At 42.5% G+C, this 18,029-nt stretch overlaps 1 protein-coding gene across 7 annotated transcripts in view; it reads right to left on the bottom strand.

Annotated features, from left to right (window-relative positions):
* Positions 1–18,029, bottom strand: part of LOC309369081 (disintegrin and metalloproteinase domain-containing protein 21-like) — a 34,980-nt gene that overhangs the window by 1,610 nt on the left and 15,341 nt on the right. For 5 of the 7 annotated variants that reach the window (XM_081909704.1, XM_081909705.1, XM_081909703.1 and 2 more), the window contains 13 exons: positions 16,221–16,378; positions 14,721–14,886; positions 12,944–13,021; positions 12,007–12,081; positions 10,385–10,453; positions 9,920–10,009; positions 7,094–7,286; positions 6,224–6,329; positions 3,504–3,687; positions 2,624–2,701; positions 1,638–1,749; positions 1,329–1,428; positions 1,151–1,193 (listed from right to left, as the gene is read on the bottom strand). In XM_081909704.1, the coding sequence (XP_081765830.1) occupies positions 1,151–1,193; positions 1,329–1,428; positions 1,638–1,749; positions 2,624–2,701; positions 3,504–3,687; positions 6,224–6,329; positions 7,094–7,286; positions 9,920–10,009; positions 10,385–10,453; positions 12,007–12,081; positions 12,944–13,021; positions 14,721–14,886; positions 16,221–16,378 (1,452 nt within the window). The remainder of the gene's footprint in view (positions 1–1,150; positions 1,194–1,328; positions 1,429–1,637; positions 1,750–2,623; positions 2,702–3,503; positions 3,688–6,223; positions 6,330–7,093; positions 7,287–9,919; positions 10,010–10,384; positions 10,454–12,006; positions 12,082–12,943; positions 13,022–14,720; positions 14,887–16,220; positions 16,379–18,029) is intronic. The other 2 variants (XR_014168022.1, XM_081909706.1) reach the window with 2 other exon arrangements.

The following is an 18,029-nucleotide window of genomic DNA, read 5'->3' as shown; positions in this document are numbered from 1 at the left end:
TGGGGTTGTGTGTCAAATGTTGCCAAGGGCTGCCAAAAATCCTTGGCCACATCTTGGAGTGCCCTGACTTATAGGATGGTGTTGAAGAAACTGGACAGTTTAAAAAGAACTAAAGATCTAGCACAGTGTTTCCCAACCTTGGGCCTCCAGCTGTTTTTGAACTACAATTCCCATCATCCCTGACCACTGGTCTTGCTAGCTAGGGATGATGGGAGTTGTAGTCCAAAAACAGCTGGAGGCCCAAGGTTGGGAAACACTGATCTAGCACATAGGTGGTTTGGAATGTGAGCAAGCCAGTCTGCAGGTGGAATTAAGCCAAACTTGTCCTTCCTTGCTCTTCAGTGTTTTGAATGTTTGTGCATTACACTAGGAGAAATGATTTGGCCAGAGGGTATCCATGCCAGACTTAAGCTGTTGGAAAGTTGTTTAAGTTAGGGATAGCTAGGTGTTTAACCTGATTTGTTTTGCTTTGTCCCTTTTTTGCTCCTTTTGGGTTTGCTTGTGTGCTAAAATTGCTTCTCTGTTTTCAAGGGTGTCCAGTTAAAATTCAGAAAGAAATTCAGACCACCATGAGTACATAGATGGTCTCTGTGCTTAATTTGGGGGGGGGGAGTATTAAAAACTGAACAATGAAGAATTCTGAGTGCATTGGTTCCACTTTGGTAAGTTAATTCTCAGCTCCAAAATCCAGGAAGAAATCTGGATGAGAGAAATTTTGCAAGCATCCCTAATGGTAGGCTAAAATTATCTTTCTGTAGCTTGGGTCTAAAGAGAGCAACATTAAAGGCCATATATCTCATTGTGATGATAGTGAAACAATGATGTTAACTATTTTTCAATCATGAAGCATAAATCTGCAAGATGAGGTACAGGAAGCCCAGTGAAGCCACACTTTATGGTACCTAGATCAGGACTTTGTTTTATTCCAAAGATCAAAGTCTGGCAAAGGTAAGTGGAACGGATATAGAATGTTTGAAAGAGAACAGATTTGACCTTAAGATCTATGTTTTGCAGGACAATGTTCTAAAAGAAATATTTGAAATCTTGGTGGATCATTGACATTCACAGACTTCCTCCTCTGTGGTCAGTAATAAGAATCTGGATTTGTAAGTCTTTTGCAGCTCCCAGAAAAGAGCTTTCAGTAACTTACTGTATCTCCTGATCCTATTCTTTTCCAGATTACTCTAGCAAACCTATTGATGAAAACCACAGAGAAGTTAGTAGCCCTTCAATATAGTTCCAGCGTCGCAGCAAAACAATTAACAGCTGTCTTGAGATATAACAACACTGTCACAATCAGCCTTATCATGAAGGAAACATTTACTTACCAAGCCCCCAATTGCATTCTCTTAAGTGTGGCAACAAAACCCAGAGCAAGGAACAGCAACGCAGCCAGGATGCCGGTCACAACGACGAGACTGGTAGCCACTGCAGGCAAAAATGAGAAAGAACAAAGTATTTCATATGTTCAGACCTGCAAGCAGTCACGACTTCCAGCTTTTGTCATGTCCTGAAATAATCTGCAGAGCTGGGGGATCCATAGCTGAACCACAGGCAAGAATGTCCTTTAGTAACTGGATCTAGGAAAGCCCCTTGAAAGCGAAGAGGCCAAAGTACCAAACCCAATGGATACTTACTCACATTACTCGGAGGCGGCCCACTGTCAATGCTCCCACCGAACCCTCTGCCGGAGCAGAAGGGAGGGGCCCATCCATAGGAACAATGGCAGTTTCTCTTGCTGTTGCACACCTGGAAAACATAAAGGGTGTCAAGCAGCAACTGGCACATATAACCTACTTGGCTAATATTGTATTCAAACAAGAACTTCCACAAGGATGGCAAGTGCAGGTTTGCCACTGGCAAAGCCAGCAGATGTAAAAAAAAAAAACAAACACAAGGGGATGTTCTTGTCAATGTGTGTTTTTTTGGCAAATGCTTCATAGGAAGTTGCTACGGGCTCCCCCTTGGTGTCCTGGGTTCCAGAATGCAACAACCCCTCTTCCAACAACAACTCTGACTGCAACAGTACTGAAAACAACTCTTTTGTTACCCTCATCACAACACAATAGGCGTTAAAATGATAGGTAGATAGATAGATAGATAGATATAGATAGATGATATATAGATAATAGATGATAGATGATAGATAGATAGATGATAGATATCTTTATTGTCATTGTCCCATGTAGAACAATGAAATTGAAAAACTAAATAAAACTACATAAAAACTACATAAAACATTCAAAAACATTCAAAATATGCCCCACAAATAACCCAGAGATGCATTTCAAATAAAAGCACACATTCTACTCATGTAAAAACACACTGATTCCCGGACCATCCGTGGGCTGGACTGAGAGGGCAATTGGGCCAGATCTGGCCCCTGGGCCTTCGTTTGCCTACCCATGCTCTAACCACTGGTCAGATGCCTTTCCCCACCATCACTCTAGCCACCTCCCTAAGCACTTCACAACAAGGAGCCCATGTTCTGCATCACACCCAAGGGTGATCATGTCAAACACTGAAGTTATTGCCTCTTTCCACAGATCAATTGTGGGTTCAACATTAACCTGAACAGGTCTCAAGGGATGGCATATTTTCTTCCTTTTTTTTTACTACTTACCCCTCTGTTGCTACATTTTGAAAAATCACAGTCATAATTCAAAACGGCCCGGTCAACACAAGATCTGTTCATGCATATCTGGAAAGGGATGTATGAAATGTTAATTTTATATAGTGCACTGGTAGCCGAACAGCTTGGATTCTGACAGTTTGAAAGCCAAGACTCCTGGTGAATACTCCTAGGCTGTGCACAAGCAGACCTTCAAACAGGAGGTGTGGGTTCTCCTGCTGGAGAGAGAGCTGTGCTTCCCCCACTCTTTCCTTCATTAATGACACACATAAGGGCTCCAGATCCAGCATCGCCTTGTTTCAGGTGACCTATCCACTTGTGTGGTTATTTTTTTAAAAGCTCCTTGCATGGCCAACTGCTTGAACATTTGTTCTGTGCTTTATTTTTTATTATTGCTTTTAGACTGGCCATTTTCATATTTTGATAACTGCTCTGAGAAGCAGAGAGGAAGCTGCCTGATTGACCTAAGGACCAGCTAGTCAGCAATGTGTATCATCCTGCCCTAAAAAAGGAGAAAGTGGTCTGATGACTAAAATGAGTGGTAGCCAATCAGCACAGAAGAACAGGTTTCCCCTGACCTAAGTCTGGCAGAGAAGAATGTATACATGCCTAAAATGTGGGGACTTGCACTTCCATAGTGGGCTCACTGCTCAAATTGTGCATGCCGCTCTGTACGCACTCTTAACTAGACGGAGAGTGCTGTGGCCAAAGGCCAACCAAATAACTTGCCAGATCAGTCAATTAATAAATAAATAAAAATCAGGAAACCATATTCAGAGAAGACTGTACTCCCTAGCAAAGCAAATTGCCACCCCACCCCAAGTTAGAATTTGAGAAATCAGAGCCAAGCAAGGGATCCAGCCAAAGCTACCTTGTCAGTTCCACAGGTTGTTCCATCTCTCACTGCTCCAAGATCATAAACATGCTGGCCAATATGATGTTCAAAACCCCAGCAGAACGTACCCTCCACTGGAGTCTGAACTACACTTTGTCCTGTTAACATTTTGGGAATTTCATTAACGTGAGTGCACTGGAGCCTTCCACAAAGAACATCTCTGAAAGAAAAGCGAGGAAGGAAAAATGTTTGGGCAGATCCATACCAGACATTTAAAGCACAATGGATGCACATTTAAAGTATGTGACTTCCCCAAAAGAATTAGGGGAACCTTTGTTTCCCCTTCACAGAGCTACAGTTCCCAGGACCCTTAATGACAGTTTGCAGAATTCTTTGGGGGAAGTCATGTGTTTTATTATTATTATTTTTGCCTCGTTTCCCTTTTCTTTAAACTTCTTTTCATTCATTTTCTATAACCAAACCACAAAAAAACAAAAACAAACAACACACACCAAAGAAAAAAGACAACATCAATCAAAACAAAACACATGAACAAACCAGAAGACAAACATTAATTAACAACAAATAACGATTGACTTCCCTCCATCTCGGTTTTGGGTTATGTAAATATTAAATCCATTCTGCAGTTTTTCATTTTATATCGTCTACACATCGCAAGGGTTATATTAAACCTACTGTGATTTTTATAACTCTAGAATTTATTTCCATATATGTTATGAATTTGGTCCAATCGTCAATATACTTTGTACCTTTTTGCTGTCTGATGTTCTGCGTCATTTTTGCCAAATCCATATATTCAAATAATTTAATTTGCCAATCTTTAACGGTCGGGATATTTGGGGTTTTCCAATTTTGTGCTAACAGAATCCTGGCAGCTACAGTTGCGTATTGAAACATTATATGATCTTCTTTCTTAATCTCATCTCCGATCATTCCCAGAAGGAAGGCTTCGGGCTTTTTAACGAAAGTGTATTTAAGTATTTTTTTCAGTTCATTGTATATGGATTCCCAATTTTTTTTAACTTCTTCATATTTCCACCACATGTGGTAGAAACTTCCTTCTTTGGTTTTACACTTCCAACACCTTTTATCACCAGTCTTATACATTTTTTGCAATTTCACAGGGGTGATGTACCAACAGTACATCATCTTTTCCATATTTTCTCTAAGGGTAGTACAGGCGGTAAATTTCATTCCTTTAGTCCACAACCTCGTCCATTTGTCAAAATCCAAATTATATCCAATGTCTATTGCCCATTTTACCATAACCTCCTTGACCACTTCGTCCTTGGTGTCCCAATCTAATAGCTGATTATACATTTTAGATAGCAGTTTCATTTTACTTTCTATTATCTCTACCTGGAACATGTGTTTTAAATGTGCATTGTGCTGGAGAAGAATAAAAAATAAAGGTAGAAAAGAAGAATTCCTGGATGCTAAGATTCAAGTTTGAGGCAAATACTTTTGGTGAGAGAACCCCAACAGAGATTCAAAATCACAAAATATGCAGCAAAGTAAACTGTGGAAATATAGGCTGTTAGAGCCAGACCTTTAAAAAATGCCCTTCCGAGTTCATTCCGAAGCTTCCCACTCCTAGCATACAAAAAGACCACACATTTGGTAAGTTAAAAATGATTTACAAACTCTTCCAAGGTCAGGTTCATGTGCTTTTCCACGAAGAAGTCAGGAAAGTTGCACAGGCAGTAAAACCTGGCATAGTTACTTGGTGAAAGTTCCTAAATTATTGGTATGGGAACTCAACAGTGACTTGTGAGAGTCATGAGGTCTGACCCCCTCTCACACTGAGCTTCTCAGGTAGATTGGCAGAAAACAATATGTCTGATTACCTAGTTCCTGCCAAGGTAAGCTAAGCCTGGCAGGACAGTTTACTCTATGGTCTTAACCCCTTCATGAATTAATTCAACATAAGCATGTTGGTTATGTGAGGCTTGTTATCCCACACATTGGATGTGTTTTAAAAGTATACCTCCTCCATTCTCAGTGTCAGATGCTCTGGCCACCCAGGAATCCAGATGAGGTACAGTTTACAAAAAGGAGCAGATAACAGCTCACTGAAGAGGCAAAAGGCTGTGAGGGGAAAATACACATGCTTAAGGGCTCATCCACACTTAACTTTTCTCCACTTTTCTAGGCACAGGACAGGACTTTCCAGGTCTGTGTCTGAACACTTTTTTGACCCAGTGTTTCCCCTGTGAAAACCCACTCTTTATCACTGACTTGGTGCAAATGGTAATCTGTGGAAAACTTGAATTGCTGTTTGTTCCAATTCAGCATTAAAGAGCAGGTTTTCTTGGGGAAATTGGCAGGACAATAAAAAGTGCCCAGACATGAGCCAGGAAAGTGCAGAGGGAAAGGTAAGCATGGATGAGCCCCAAAATAACGGGAGAGGGACATACCAAAGGGGCCATTTTCATAGTTCCACTGCTTTCAGAAACCTGGCAGTAGGGCTGCAAGAGGGCATTCTCCATGGCAGCCGCTGTGCTGTAACATTCCCTCTCCACACAGGTGCATCTGGCACCTTCATTATACAGTTTTTGCCATGTGCTGACAATGAGCATCTTCACCATGGCCTTTGACACTTGGGAGATACAGACACACACACAATTGGGCCCATCCTATTGTGACTGCAATTTGTCTTGAACTGTTTTTAATGTTATGGAAAATGGACTGAGTAATCTAAGAAAATAAGATACCTGCCCACAGGTATAACCTACTCTTCATAACATTTCCTGTATTTTAGTCCATCCTTGCCACAGTTGCCAGCCTGGTCGCCTCGCATATTCACTTTCTTGAAACAACTCAGTGGGGCCTGTTTTGCACCTGCAGAGATGGGAAGGAGTGAAAAAATGAGGACTGGCAAGAACTAAATTAAGGCATATAAAAGAGGCTATCTAAGTGTTTAATGTTAAGATCTTGCCACAAATGTTACTTGGAGCAGAAGTGTATACGTTTAACAGTTTTGAGGCTCCAGAATCTGTCCAAACAAAATTTCTGAGAACTGTTCTCAGCCTTCCAAAATGTGTGTCCAACAAACCTTCACAATTAGAGACTAGACAAATTTCTATTGAGTCTCAGATCTGGATACTGTATATAAGTTAAATTTCTGGTTAAAACTGTTATTCATGCCTGAAGGCCTGGCCCCCCGACCCTTACCAACCCTTACTGATACATTTCAGTAACAGTAAATGAGAAAGTACTAAACCAAATGCCATTCTTGCTCCTTCAAATCAACCTCTTAGCCCACCACTACTTTCAGCCACCCATATTAACCAACAACAAAGTTGCATTAATCATTACGTGGCCTGCAATTTCTCAATGGAGGCTTTTAAAAGAATGTTTCTGTTCCACCCACCCTCAAATGACTGGAGAATTTCAACTCTCTCCTCATCATGCCAACAAACAGCATGGATAAATTGGGGAGAACCCTAGAGTCTGACATCCACTAAGGAAAGGCTAAAGAGAAAAATTACTCAGGACACACAACGTGGCAGAAGATTCCCGAAGCCCTCTTCCCAGATGGCACTCATGTGTTAAGGAATAAAGCAGATTTTTCCTTTTCTTCCCGAAGCAAAGGTTAATCTTGCCTTGGCCAAAAAGAGATGTGCAGTGTTTGTGGAGGTCAAGGCAATTCCCCATAAAACAGCTGTTACTGTTGCTACATGGCGTCCCATCTTGTTTATGGACGTCTGGCGGGCAAACAGGAGAGCTCCCATTGCAGTACTCCGGAAGGTCACACTCGGAAACAGCTTCTCTGCACACTGTTCCCTCTTCTAACAACTGTTAGAAACAACAATTGAAGCTTCTCATTCTGACTCTTCAACAGAGGCGTGTCATGTTTTCCCTTCAGAAACTGAAATTACTTGTGGAGCTAAATTACACAAATTAAAGTCCCAATGTTGGTTGCATTGGCACTGACAAAGCAACTCAGGCAGGGGTGGGGGTGGGGGAATAAAATTCTTTCCTTATCTGCCATTTCTCTGCTATAACACTGGCTTCCCCAAGCAGCTCCCTCAGTGAGGTTTAAAACTCATGCATGTCATTGGAAATGCATTGAAAATATATGTGCCTGCAGTGTGCATGGGTGGACAACTTACAGAGGAATTTAAAGTATAGGAAATTGCAGGTGGGAAGAATGTCAAATGCTTCCTTCCCTGTCATAAATGTCATTTTCTATCTGCCTTGGTGAGTCTGAGCGCAAAGCACCATGTAAATGAACCCTCAGGTCTCATTTTTAGTCCTTTTCTTGAGCTCAGTGAAGCTCCTGCAATGCCTCAAATAGGCAAAACTGGACTCCCAAGATTTCCTCTTTCACCGTAGAATAAAAACCTACTCCCATGTCCCCTGGTGCTGAAGCACGGGGTTCTGTCAATAATGTACAGCTTCTGGTGGTTTGGCTGCTGTCACAAGCCCATTCTGCAATCTGCTGGAAGCCCAAGTATCAAGGGGAATTATGCTGTGTGCAAAATTGTGTGGGAAACCCAGCCAAAGACCATCTTATTAAATCAGACAAAGCTGAAGTGAATTCTTGCTGTAGCTATAAATTGCTCTTGGAGCTCATGGGGCACAGTGGATAGTGACATGGGAATTCAAGGCCTAACAGCCATTCATTCACTAGGTGGTCTGGGGCAATTCACCATTGCTTTCTACTCTTCAGGATCATAGTGTGGCCAAATAAGATGACAGCTAGGAAGTACTCTATGTATTCAAAGTACAGACTAAATGTGGGGGCCAGGGGTTTGGGAGTTTTCTCAGACAAATGGGGGGCAATGACAGGGGAGCCAAGTCCTCTCGTAAAATCTGTGGGTCAGGGGACCAAGTTGAGGAAAGGCAAAATTCTCCATCCTGGTATGGGGCACCTCACAGTGGCCACAGGTGAGAGCCACCATTTTCTTTCCCCCTCCCCTAATACCTGAGAATGACACTATATGGAGAAGCTGTTGCTAGACTGCTTGCTTGCTCATGAGTAGCCTAACCATTCATCAGCAGGATGGCTGGATGTTGACTATGGACAGTCCCCAGATTTGCAAATCTGTCCCGGGACAAATTCCGTCCCTGGAATGTCCCCAGATTTGCAAATCTGTCCCCAGGAAATGTGGCAGTGGCAGCCTCAGCAGCCCGGAGCCAGCCTGGTAGCGCAGTTGGCTCTGGCTGGCTTCAGGAGATGCTTACTGCCACCGCTACTGCCAAAGGGGAACCGGGGACTTCCAGTGGTACAGATCTCCTCCCCCCTTCCCCCTTTGTTTTGACTGATCGGGGGAGGCTTGGGAGTTGCGGGCAGGTGGCGCACCATTGCCCAGAAAGGGCACAAGGTGCGCAGTTTCTCTGCCGGGCAAGGTGCAAAGCCCTTCTTTCATACCCTGTGAAACATAAACGCGCAGAGTTTTTTTAAAAAACTGGGCAATGGCGCGCCGCCCGCCTGTAACACTTGAGCCTCCCCCAATCTCCTGCCCCCTTCTCCCTTTGTTTTGACTGATTGGGGAGGGGGCTCAGGAGTCGCGGGTGGGCGGCCGTTGCCCAGGGCTTTACACCTTTATACAATATGCATGTGTGCTTGGGCCCAGGGTCTTTTGCCTCACCATCCCCACTACTGACTCCCTGTTGCTACTCAGCTTCAAAAGAAAAAGGAGGGAAAAAAGGCGTCCCCGGATTCATTTTTTAAAAAATCTGGCAATCATAGACCATGGGTGTGGGTGGAAAGAGATTGCAAGACTCTAGCCTCCTGACGATTGATGGCTTATATGCTTCAGAAAGAGTACAGTGGTACCTGGGGTACTTAATTCGTCTCAGAGGTCCTTTCTTAACCTGAAACTGTTCTTAACCTGAAGCACCACTTTAGCTAATGGGGCCTCCTGCTACCTCCTCGCCGCTGGAGCACGATTTCTGTTCTCATCCTGAAGCAAAGTTCTTAACCTGAAGCACTATTTCTGGGTTAGCAGAGTCTGTAACCTGAAGCGTATGTAACCTGAGGTACCACTGTAATGGAAAAGGAAGACCTAAGAAGGTAGAGGCTGGCTCTTGGGGGGGGGATATACTAACTGGTGGTAAGTGGCAGACTGCTTTATCTATCCTCTCCCCTCTTCTCAATCAGGGCTTTTCTGGTCTGGTGGGAGTACAGAGCATGGAGTGCAGCCAGCTCCTGAACAGGAACTGGGGTACAGCACAAGATGTTGGCATAGCATTCCTCTGACAAGGCTGGCTGGGGGTGGGATGTGTGGGCATAAACACCTTCATCCCAAAGCCATAAGAACAATGCTATATGATGATGTAGCATTACTCTGACAGGGTAAAAAAATTTAGTGCTCCACTTTGGGCAGAAATATCTATTGGGCTGGCCATGGGTGGGTGCGGGAGGGGAGTTCAGGGCATCCCTAGTTATTACATTTATTTGAAATATGCTGTTTTAATATTACCTTACATCTCTCGCAGCAAAGTCCATAAAGACATTCAATGCCTGGTGATAATTTACAGTCCTTTTGGCAACAGCCATTCCTTTGGCATTCCTGCAAAAGAAGGAATTATCTCTCAATGCTGTACTTTAAATGCAGTCTCTTAGACTAACTATGCCATTGGGTGTATTCATTTATTACATTTGCCAAGCTGCCTTGACCACCAGATGTCCTCCATCCTCAGTCTAAACTTAAACTGCAGATTCCTTTTGAGGCAAGGGCTTGTCTCTTTTTTTGCTTATATGAGGTCAAGAAACTGGGGGATTGCGGCCAAAAGCAATTTTATCTGAGTTCCCAGCAGGCGTACCATATTTTAATCAAGAGATTGTAAAATGTTTGGTCACCGTTGCACTTGTAAGGAAAAGGGAAACGTTTTAAGGAATACAGACATTCCATATCTTAGCATTATAACATTAATCTACAACTTACACTGGGCCCTTGGAATTCTGGAAAGCTGTTATCCATTAATGAACTGATGATCCCTGATTCACCCTCTTCCTATAAAAAATGAAAGAGTTGTGGCATGGCTCATAGTATCCACTTTCAAATATCAGAGCAATACATATTGGTTCCCGAATGCTTCATGGTATAGAAACAAGACCCTGCAGATACCTTTCTTGATCTAAACATTGAATGAAGGAGTAGGCAGGGCAATTAAGCAACTTTAGGAAGGTCACAAAACCAGGAAGGATTACAGATACTTAAAAGGATCAGCCATAAACTAGAGGGCTGACATATCACAAGCGACATCACAAAATTCAAAAAAGGCTATACTGAAGAATCTGTAAGAGCTAACAGATGAAGTGGGAGAAATAGTGGGGAGAGCAGCCTGTGACTAAATGAGTCAGAGGTGCAACAAATGTATCATTGAGTTTACATTTCTTTTATTTATTAAATTAGTATACCACCCTTCATCCATAGATCTCAGGGCAGTTCAAAACATAAAAATACAATATAAAAAACACAAAATATGTATATAATATAAAAGCAAAAATTAAACACACACACACTAACCAATACCTCCCTCTCCACCCCTCTCCCACAAACACATTTAAAAGGGGCATAAGATGTTAATCAGCCCAAGGCCTGGTTAAAGAGGAACATTTTTGCGTGGCACCTAAAGGTGTATAATGAAGAGACCAGATGAACCTCCTTGGGGAGAGCATTCCCAAGTGGGGAGCCACTGCAGAAAAGGCCTGTTCTCATGTTGCTACCCTCCAGACCTCTCTCGGAGGCGGCACATGAAGAAGGGACTCAGAGGATTAATAATAATAATAATAATAATAATAATAATAATAATAAGTCATTATTTATACCCTGCCCATCTGACTGGGTCTCCCCAGCCACTCTGGGCGGCTTCCAACAGAACACTAAAATACAATAACCTATTAAACATTAAAAACTTCCCTAAACAGGGCTGCTTTCAGATGGCTTCTAAAAGTTTGGTAGTTGTTGTTCTCTTTGACATCTGGTGGGAGGGCGTTCCACAGGGCGGGTGCCACTACTGAGAAGGCCCTCTGCCTGGTTCCCTGTAGCTTTGCTTCTTGCATGGAGGGAACCGCCAGAAGGCCCTCGGCGCTGGACCTCAGCGTCCGGGCAGAACGATGGGGGTGGAGACGCTCCTTCAGGTATACTGGACCAAGACTGAGGATGATCTCAGGGTTCGAGTCTGTTCATATGGGGAGAGGTAGTCCTTGGGGTATTGCAGTCCGTAGCTGTTTAAAGCTTTATAGGTCAAAACCAGCACTTTGAATTGGGGCTGGAAACTAACTGGCACCCAGAGAGCAGTTGGGGCAGGACTAAATACATTGTGGAGTACTGGGATATCCAAGCTCCCATACTGATGACACCCCAGCACAGCTGGAATGGCTCTCTTAACCAGGCTTGCCTGATCGCAACAGAGTCCCAACATCAACGTTGTCAAGTTGTTTTAACATTTTTTTCAAAAAGCCATTTACATTACATGAGTTAACATAGTAGCAAACATTCAATGTATCATTATGTGTGACAAGAAATGAGATAATTTAAATAATATTTTACCAAAAACTTACAGACATAACTTTAGACCGTGAGTCATCAGCAAACAAATATTGGTTCTCTGATCTTTGCATCCACTGTCTAAAAAACTAAAAGGGAGTTACAAAACACTTTACTTCATTTACTCTTTTACACTGCTGTCTGGCTTCTACCACTGAATCAATTTAAATAAATCTAAATATTGCAAAACCTCTGAAACATGTATTGGCTGACTAAACCACTTTCTTTTAAATATATTAACGTAACCTTTACAAGATACAGAAACTATCATTCATTGTAAAGCCATTACTACAATTTTCATTAACTGCGTGAAGCAACTTCTGAGGCAAGTGCAATGCTTTTAATCTTCCAAGCAAAGTCATTAAAGGCAAGGCTAATATATTTAAAATAAAGTGATTTTTTTCCAGTCAATGCATGTCTCCTCTCCTGTGAAGATGTTGGCTGCTGATGTCAGTCCAGCTCTGTATCTGTTATGTTAACATTGGCAGAGTCACAAAGCAGCCCCAAAGTTCCTTCATAGCTTCCAGGGGTCTGTCCTGTAGAACTTCCTGGCAATGGCTTAGTCACTCAACATGGTGACTGCTTTCTTACTGCTAAGTGAATTTTCATGCGTGAGGCTTTCATGACGAACAAATCCCATTATGAAACTTTGTAGACTGCTAGCATGGTCCGCAGAGCAGCTGATCTTTATGTGGAAACATGTTAATAAAGCAGAGCACTTCAATATCCAGCTGGGACAAAACATCTTTTTGTTATCGCATGCTTCAAAAAGCAGCCAAACTTCCTTTCATACAAGGTAAAACTTAATGGCCTACCTATGTGGTGTTTAGCCAGCTGGCATTCCTCATCACACAACCAAAGACACTACTACTACTACTGGGAGACCCAAAGACATGTAGCAAAATTTGATGTAGGAAACAGTGTAATTCTACTAATATTTTATCCACTCACCTGAGACTGTATTTTGGCCCCTGAAAGTTTTGTAATTGGCTGCAGAAATATATTCAGGATCCCTGCTTCTTCTAGTTCCTGATAAAAGAAGAAAAAATATACTGAATGCTAAAGCGTAGCAGCTCTTTCATGGTTGTTGCCTTGAGAGATTTGCAAAACAGAACTTTGTGGGATGATGGGTGTCCTCTGCACCTGTGCTTTTCAAACCTTCTGCCTCTCAGGGACAGAGTGCCACTGCAATGAGCTTCTCTTTAAAGTCACCTTAAGTTGCATATGAATATACAACCCCACACTCAAGAATCCTGTAAATTATAGCTGTGTAGGGGGTAAACTACTGGGACGCGGGTGGCACTGTGGGTTAAACCACAGAGCCTAAGACTTGCTGATCAGAAGGTCGGTGTTTCGAATCCCCACGACGGAGTGAGCTCCCGTTGCTCGGTCCCAGCTCCTGCCGACCTAGCAGTTCGAAAGCACGTCAAAGTGCAAGTAGATAAATAGGTACCGCTTCAGAGAGAAGGTAAACGGTGTTTCCGTGCGCTGCTCTGGTTCACTAGAAGCGGCTTAGTCATGCTGGCCACATGACCCGGAAGCTGCACGCCGGCTCCCTCGGCCAGTAAAGCGAGATGAGTGCCGCAACCCCAGAGTTGGCCACGACTGGACCTAATGGTCAGGGGTCCCTTTACCTTTACCTAGGGGATAAACTACAGATCCCAGGATTCTTGTGAAGGGTGCTTTAAAGGTATGGTGTGTACAGAGTCTTAATGTATGTACTTAATAACACACACCAACTTACTTAATACCTCTTGTAGGAATATGTTTCGCAAGGGCAACTGGAACCTGTGCTCAGCTACTTCTTGCTATCTCCCTAATTATGATTCACAACATTCCTTGCCCTATCAGCCAAAGAAAGTGGGTGTAATCCAGTAATTGTTTTTCAGGGGGAAATGTCTTGACTCAATAAAACTGAAAATTGAGGCCCCTTTCTCAGTGATGTGGGAGCCATTTTTCTATGCAGCTGTGAAGTGTGGGTGGAGTATTCAAAGCCATTTTCTTGGCTCTTTCATACCTAACTGGCATGTTTTCATATAATAAATATACCCATTCTAAGAGAAAGACCTACACTATTAGACCTGCCCATACCATTGCAGGAGAAAGGGCTGTTATGTTTTTATAGTTATTTCTGTGTTTTGTGTTTTTAATGGATCTTTTAATACTATCTTAATTCTGTTAGTGTCCAATTACATTTTAATGACTGCCTTTTCTATGTTTTTCACTTGTTCTATTTTATCTCTGTCACAGACTGGGGAAAAGGTGGGATATAAATAAATAAATAAAATAATAATAATAATACTCCCTACCCGGAAGAGATTACACCATAGAAAAACAATTCTCACCCTACTCTTGTTCTCTCTGTGTAAGAAAAGGCTCTCAGACTAGCAGTTTTAGCAAAGTAATTTGGTCCTGAAAAGTAAATGATCTAGGCTGCATTCCTATGTGCATTTCCTTGGGGAATAAGTCGCATTTAACGTAACAGGACTTATATCTGAGTAGACAGTATAAGGCTATGCTTGTCTAAATAAGCTCTGTTAACTTATTTAAGTATGAAACAACAGTAGCATTGATTTGCTAAGAATACAGAACAGAAGATTTCGGAGCAGACTGAAAATTTAGAATCGGTCATTGTCCTCCAGAGCAATTCCACAGCTCGGAAAATATATACATCCACACTTTATTAATTCTTCTGTGCACATCTTTCAGAACAGTCTTAATGCCTAACCTCATTGTGGCCGCAGTCACACTCTTCGTCATCCTCAATGACACCATTTCCACACTTCTTTTTGATAATTACGTTGCTAGGTATGTCAATGAGACATTCTTTTCCTGGTTTTCTTATTGCATCATAATATACCCTCCTGCTGCAGTTACTCAGCCTTGAGCATGTTCTGTAACAGAGGAGAAATTATTATCCAGTATGATGAAATGATTTATTAAATATATTTACTATACTAATTTGTATCTTGCCTTTCAGGGTACAAATTCTTCTATGGTGCTGTACAACAATAGATAGAAACAAAAATAGTTAAATTATTTCAAATCCTCAAAATATTGGAACACACTAGGAGACAATGTATAAAACCACTTATTCCTTAATTCAGGAAGGCTAAGGAAGCCAGGAATAACTGCACCATGCTGCTACTCAATGAGGAATACACTGTAAGCCCCACTCACCTGCCATCTCATACCGGGTTCCTTTGTTCTAATGGCTCATTGCCCCTCACAGGAGGCTACTTTGACTTAATTAGCTGTTAACATACCCTGATTCCAGATGATTTGGAAGTATTTAGTACACATCTCAATACACAAGGTCTAGCTATCACTTCACACAGGAGACTAGCTTAGCTTTTGACACCCCAAGCCTTAATTACCATATTTTTCGCTCTATAAGACGCACCAGACCACAAGACGTACCCAGTTTTTGGAGGAGGAAAACAAGAAAAAAATATTCTGAATCTCAGAAGCCAGAACAGCAAGGGGGATTGCTGCACAGTGAAAGCAGGAATCCCTCTTGCTGTTCTGGCTTCTGGGATAGCTGCGCAGCCTGCATTCTCTCCATAAGACGCACACACATTTCCCCTTACTTTTTAGGAGGGGAAAAGTGAGTCTTATAGAGAAAAAAATACGGTAAATTCTGTCATCTACTGGACCCAGGAATTTAGGGTGTCTAGAACCCACAAACTCATAACAATACTTTGTAAAAAAACATAGTTTTTTTATTTCATCTATCTGATAATTAAAGAGAATTCTTATCTTGCTTATCTTCTCCAAAGAAAATCCACAAAGGAGCTTAATGTGTGTGTACTGTAGAAGGTTCTTCAAGTGGGACATCTACCAAGAAACTGTTCAGTTCTCCACAAAATTATTGAGAATGACGTACTCTAGCATAGCTCCCATTTATTTCAAGAGGGATTACAAAATAACTTTCAGGTGGAACTGCCTACTAGTTACCTGAAGCACATAATTAGCAGCTTCGTCATCATGCTTGTTGATGAAAAGGGCAATTAAGATCAGGGTTGCAGTGGGGGAATGAAAGTCGAGCTCACAGCACTAATGGGATGCTTAATGTAATCTGTAGTTTGGCTCTAAGAAGGACAGCCGAGCAGAATGTCTTTAGTGGCAAGAGATGAACTGAGCAAAAATGTAACGTGACCAGCTTTTCTTTTCAAACCCAGACAAAAACACTAGAAAGAAAGAAAGAAATCAATTAAGGACTACTCACGGATTGCCGGTTGCTGCCATTATACACCTGCCAGGCTTGGTGCAATTACAGTCACAGCCCCGAGCTTTGTTTAAGGGTGTGTCATCATGGCCAAAGCCAAGAGAATGACCCAACACATGCGCAATTGTTTCAGCATCAACTTTAGGATTTCTGTATGTCTGAGATACAATAAGGAAAAGGGACTGAGGTAATCAGAATATCAAACACTTTCCATAAATACATACTTCATTTACATCCTTTGAGTATATTTCAACTGCTTTTAAAATATGTAAATTGGGTTCTACCCTACAACTATATTTTTTGGAAGATGATTTCAGCATTTGTGCTATTGAATGGAAGTCGTTTTTCTCCCCCCCCCCCATGTTATGCCTTAATACATTTTGAGACCTGGATTTGTTTTGTCCTTGCCACTTTCCTCTTTTTCAGACTCTGCCCCCAGTCCCAAGCTGAGTAGTTCACATGGAGGCCTGAAGAAGAGCAGTTGCTTCCTCCACTCCCTCAGCGGGATCAGCCATGAGACAAAAGACCAAAAGCTCCTGCTGACCTGCCTGTCCCATTTCCACCCCACTTCCTAGACCAACAACCACACAATTTTGTCCTCCTTCCCATCAGCACCCCCTCAAGTTTGACAGAGGAGACACAAATTCAGTCATCCACCACCTGCTGTGAGCCTTTCCAAACTACACAGCAGTCCCCAATGATGCCAGCCGTAATACCAGCACAGGCCTAACTCCAAACCTGGGCTGCTCCCTTTCCAAACAATCCATGCCCGAGGTCTGATGCCAGACATGGTCCCATCCTCCCAGACAATCACTCTTTTCCCTCCCCATCACTATCACTCCGATGGAGCTTGTTGGGGCCTTTCCCATGGCACCGCAGCCTCATCACTTGATTAGAAGCCCCTGTGCTTGACCATGCAGGCCACCTCCATTTTCCTAACTATGGCACTGGGCCAGGTTAGATCCAGCTGCTAATGATGGATGGACATTGAAGGCTTTTGGAGTCTCCTTCTTTGGAGGTCTTTAAGCAGAGGCTTGACAACCATATGTCAGGAGTGCTCTGATGGTGTTTCCTGCTTGGCAGGGGTTGGACTCGATGGCCCTTGTGGTCTCTTCCAACTCTATGATTCTATGATTCTATGGCTGTAACCAAGTGCCTACTCAGCATAGGTCCAGTAAAGATGTTTTCAATGGGGTTGCACTCACCCGGAAGGATCAGGTGCACTGCTTGGGGGTAATTAATTTTTGCCACTGCATGTACAACTGGTCACATTGCCTTATACTAGCTTCAGCTGGTGGCCCAGCTGAAGCTCTATCTGGATGGGAATAAACTCGCTTCAATGATCTAGGCCCAGCTAACCTCATGGCTGGATTACTGCCATGTGTTGTAGCCATAATGGCTCCGCTCTGCTTCCACAGTCAGAGGCAGTATGCTTCTGAATAACAGTTCTGCTACTGCACTCAGGTCCACTGGCCTGATCCAGCTGCCTATTCTTATATTGTTATGAGACATTTGTGTAAAGCAACTAATAAGTTAATTAAATAATAGTATTATATTTGTACAAGGGTGAATGGTGATAGAACTATCACTCTTGCCTCAATCTACAGTCCACATTTGAGCCAAATCTCCTTTCCTTGGCAGCTGGGTTATTTACATCTTTTTTTAAAAAAAAACTGCAGCAAATTTCCTTAGGTCACAGGTAGCTTGGCCCAAATGGAATGCAATGGAATGGCAAGGAAGGTCTGGAGAACTAGTGGCTGAACCCCTATTTATCTTCCTCCCTCTGGCAGCCTACTAATTTTAGGAATA

Source organism: Podarcis melisellensis, assembly GCF_964234715.1.
Source record: "Podarcis melisellensis genome assembly, chromosome: 4".
Lineage (NCBI taxonomy): Eukaryota > Metazoa > Chordata > Lepidosauria > Squamata > Lacertidae > Podarcis > Podarcis melisellensis.
This window is presented reverse-complemented; position numbering and strand designations above follow the sequence as displayed.